Here is a 4,571-nt window from a genome sequence, read left to right as displayed (position 1 = left end):
GAGTGTGATGCTGATGACGATTAGATGCTTGTGGTTAATTAGAATTAGTGCAGATTAAGCCACTCAAATTAAATGTAATTAGGAGACGAGGGTGGACAGAGATATGAAGAACGTCTAGAGAGGGGGGATTAGTACCTCACTGTGTTTTCGTAGAAGCGTTTGAAGGATTGTCGTTGAGACGGAGGATGTGCAGATCACCGCCGGAGGACGTGCAGATCACCGCCAGTGGACAGGAACGGGTGGTCCAGCCTCGTCTCTAAATCCAGGAACAAGTGGAGACGAGCCTCTAAAATCTGTCGTTCCACCAAATCCCTCAGACGGGTGGAGATGAGCCTCTAAAATCTGTCGTTCCGCCAAATCCCTCAGCAGAGCTAGGTTTGAACGCTGTGATCCGACGGCCGAGATCTGCGCGCTCATCTCAGTCGTCGATCCTTAGTTTACTTTTGATCCCTAGTTTACTTTTTGTACGCTTCCGATCCAACGGTCGAGATCTGCGTGCTCATCTCAGCCGTCGATCCCACTTGAGGTGCCTCTTAAAGGCAGCACCGTGGGATTTAGAGACGAGGCTCTGCAACCTTCAAAAATAAACACTGCTTCCAAAAATGCACCGTGCCTTTTATAGCTGAGCCAGTCCGCTCGCGTGCCGACTCAAGCTCGCTGTGCTCTACGGTCCAGGTGGAAATGGCGACCTCGTCATCTCCACGGACAGAAATCTTGGCCTCCTCTCTGCTCATCTCCCAGCGCTTGCAGCTTGCTCTTGCTCCCAATTCGCTTCTCCTTTTGCACCGTAGTCAATGGCGATGCCTGGCAAGCTCTTATTCTTTAGTCCTGCAAACCTTGTCTGGGTTGCTGGAGCATGCTTGCTCCTCTTTGGGGCCATCAGAGGAGGAGGGCATGTGCCACAAGCTTGCTCAACCCTTGCATGAATTTTGTCTGGCTGTGCAAGAAGTAGAGACATGTATGCAGGAGTCCCTCCCAAGCAGCTCCAGCTCCACGCATTCATGGTTGGTGGAGAAGGCACTTAAGCAAGGTATGAGCACGGATGTCGTGGACGTCCATCTTCATCGCCTGCTGTGGACATTTTCGGTTGTGTGTGAGCAAATCTCAAGGTCTGCTCCATTTGATAGCATGGAATTCTTTATATCACAACTAACAAGAGAGCTCTGTGCAATATGGGCATGTGTGGATGCACATGATGACTTATGCGTAGTTCAAAGCCTCTTGAACAAAATCAAGGGTGAGGAGGAAGGAGAAGCCTGCCAGCTTGCCGATTTTGTTCTGCAAAAGCTATCTTGTGTTGAGAATTTGAGCCGCATAACACATGGTGATGCTTTGCCCCCCTTTTTATGGGTGGATCCAGAGGGCTTGCAGAGAAATCCAGAGATCCTTGGTCTGGGTGGTTATGGCAAAGTACACGAGGCTCTCTGGTTAGGGGGTCGTTTTGCTGTAAAAGACTTCTTTTATATAGACGACAATAAGATGTTTGGGAGGGAGGCAGCCATTCAAGCCCAACTGCGTCACCCCAATGTGATACCGCTTGTCTGTTGCACAAAGAGCCCCTCTTTGTGCAAGTGTAGTCTTGTGATGGAGCTCATGAAACAAGACCTTCGGGTCCTCATGATGCAGAGAATGGGGGCTGGAATGGATCCACCCTTTCCTCTCTTACTTGCAGTGGACCTCATGTTGCAGATTGCCAAAGGGATGGAGTACTTGCATAGTGCGAGCCTTGGCATCATACACAGGGACCTCAAGTCCTCCAACATATTGGTGAGCTTCTCAAGTAGGGATGGGGTCGGTAGCTCGTATGCAAATGATGTGAGCCCTCTTGTGCATCTCAAAGTGGCTGACTTTGGAATGTCCAAAGCTAAGTATGCGAGCTCGAAATACACCACAAGACAAACAGGTACAACGCCATGGAGAGCTCCAGAGGTATTTGAGGCCAACCCTGAGGATGAGGTGGAGGGTGGTCACCCTAATGCAAAATACACAAACAAGGCAGATGTTTATAGCTTTGCCTTGGTCTGCTATGAGATCTTGACCGGAAAGTCCCCCTTTGAGGAGGGCACTCAAATCCGAAGGAGGGTGCTGGCAGGGGAAAGGCCAACGCTGCCTTCTTTTTGTCCCTCAGCTTTATCAAGTTTCATCAAAACATGCTGGCATGCAGAACCAGCTCAGAGGCCAACCTTCACCCAGATCTGCAGAATGCTTCGCTACTTCAAAGCTTGCATTCGTCTTCAGGATCATCACAATCACAATCACAATCCAACACATCATAATTGGTTGTTACACCCTGTCTCCTCCGCCATGTGTGCTCGCATCGATGACATGCTACAAAGTCTAGTGCAGCAGTTTGGTGCTGATCTTCGACCCCAGCCAGTAATGATCATTCCTTTGGAGATGTATTGCTGCAGAGTAGTATTTCAAAAAAGAGATGACAACGAAGCCCACAGCAGCCCATATGGGGAAAGCTCTTCTCATGTCCTCACTGATGAGACTGCTGTTGGATTACCAACCCTGGATCAGATCTCATTGGAAAACCAGAGGAGCGGTGTTGGGCTTGCAGAATCAAGGCGGACTTCCAAAGGCTACGTCACTGGTATCTTTGGGTGGCTAAAGAGACTCTCCTGCTTGAAGGGCACACAACATGCAGGTGACAAACTTCCTTGATTTGAAACTTACGCACATTGGGTATTTTGGACCACTGCTATGGCTTCCTTGCATGCCTATATTTTTTCTCACCTTCTGCGTTCTAACTTGGCAAGCAGAGTTTCGAGATGCACTCGGTCTGGTGGGGGACTTCACTTATGCGGAGTTGCGTGCGGCAACCAACAACTTCTCCTCTTCCTCTGTGATTGGACGTGGTTGGTCAGGGCAAGTCTACCTTGGAAAGCTGGTTGATGGACGAAGAATAGCAGTGAAACAAGCTTATTCTCGTCAAGGGTCTGGTCTGTATGGCGCTCAGTTTCTCACCCAAGAACTCAGGATTGCAAGCCAGCTTCGGCATCGGAATATAGTACCTCTTTTTGGATGGTGTCAACATCAGGGAGACTTGCTTCTTGTGTATGAGTACATGCCGAATGGTGACGTGGGAAAGCACATCTTTCAACAGGGTGGGAGTGTTGTCGAGTGGGAGCTAAGGTACAAGGTTGTGTCTCAGCTGGCAGCAGCACTCAAATACCTTCATCAAGACTCTGGGTACATGCAGATTGTGCACCGAGATGTTAAGACATCCAATATCTTGCTCGATTCCGAGTGGAATGGGCGCTTAGGAGCCTGGGGCATTGCATTGTTGCTAGAAGAGGGTCATTCCTCTTCTCAGTCATTGGCAGGCACGCCGGATTTTCTTGCGCCTGAGACTTGGATGGAAGGCATTGTGTCCCCTGCAACAGATATTTATGCCTTTGGTGTCACAGTCTTAGAAATTGTTACTGGAAGAAGAGCAAAGGAGTATTCTGAGCATTTAAGTAGTGTGAGGCTGATTGATCAGTGGGTGTGGGATTTGTACCAGCAAGGAGACGTGATGCAAGCTTCGGATATCCGGCTTGGAGGAAGTTTTGATGAAGTGGAGATGGAACGATTGCTGCTGCTGGGTCTAGCGTGCACGAATGCGGACCCACAAGCGCGCCCCGGCATTGACGAGGTGCTAAGGATACTCTCTGCAGTGTCTCAGCCGCCGCCTCCACAAGCCCGCCCTAATTATCACCCAATCCATAGAAATGGCCCATTCTCATCAATAGATTCTACGGTCACCCGGTCGAGCTCATCTCCTCCTTATCCAATAGATTCTACGGTCACCCAATAGATTCTACGGTCACTCTGTAGAGCTCATCTCCTCCTCCAAGAACGTTATCCATGCAGTCTCATTCGACCTCTGTGTCTGGGATGGACTCACCTTCATTGCTCAGTTCTCCTATCATCAATGGAAGATGATGCAACATTGGGGTCTCTTCCGATTCAAAGAGGCGCATTACAAAGGTAGCACCCAGTCCCTAAAGGTGTTTGAACGTTATCTACAATGCCTTATGGTGCTTATGAACACAAGTTGTCTTAGCTGTTATGGTTCTTGTGATGTTGTAGCTTGGGAAATGGGGACTTGGGATGTTCAGAGTGGCCTGGGAGATATAGACTACCTTGTACTTTATTAGCATATCATTTTTAATAATCTCATTTGGATTGTAAGCAATCGTAAACTTCTTAGAAAGTTCTGCAAAGAGACTCGCAAAATTGTAACATTAAGCATTTATAGCATGGAAGGTCTAGTATGAAGATTTTATGCTCTTCACCTAGATCTAGAACGTCAGAAGATTATAGTTAAGCGTTCCATATGCTCTAATTTATGTTCTAATTTGTTTCGTGTTATATCTTAAATGTTTAATAAGCCTAATTCTCATGATGATACACAATTTTAATATCAAGGGTTTGCACGATGTCTCTAAAAATGCCAGTTTGTAAAGTTCTGTTCTCATCCATGCACTTGAGCAAATGCCACACCCTTCTCTATGGTGGCAATATCAAAGGTGGTTATTGGAGTGTTAACTATTACGAAGAGGGATCTGTCTTTTGTTCTTCTT

General features: G+C 47.7%; 1 protein-coding gene across 2 annotated transcripts; it reads left to right on the top strand.

Annotated features, from left to right (window-relative positions):
- The first annotated feature begins 578 nt into the window (after positions 1-578).
- Positions 579-4,342, top strand: LOC147615432 (uncharacterized). Of its 2 annotated transcripts, XR_015262851.1 has the most exons (3): positions 579-2,650; positions 2,766-3,975; positions 4,078-4,342. XR_015262851.1 is itself a non-coding variant. In XM_086779549.1 (2 exons), exons 1-2 carry the CDS (start codon positions 682-684, stop codon positions 3,800-3,802), a joined length of 3,006 nt encoding a protein of 1,001 aa, XP_086635675.1. In that variant the 5' UTR covers positions 579-681; the 3' UTR covers positions 3,803-4,342. The 2 variants fall into 2 exon arrangements, 1 of the variants encoding a protein (XP_086635675.1); XM_086779549.1 differs by having other exon boundaries at positions 2,766-4,342.
- The last annotated feature ends 229 nt before the right edge of the window (positions 4,343-4,571 follow it).

The sequence above is a fragment of the Cibotium barometz genome, chromosome 40 (assembly GCF_041138505.1).
Source record: "Cibotium barometz isolate CiBa-2024 chromosome 40, ASM4113850v1, whole genome shotgun sequence".
Taxonomy (NCBI): Eukaryota; Viridiplantae; Streptophyta; class Polypodiopsida; order Cyatheales; family Cibotiaceae; genus Cibotium; species Cibotium barometz.
Note: the sequence above shows the minus strand (reverse complement) of the source record. Positions and strands in the feature narration are given on the sequence as shown.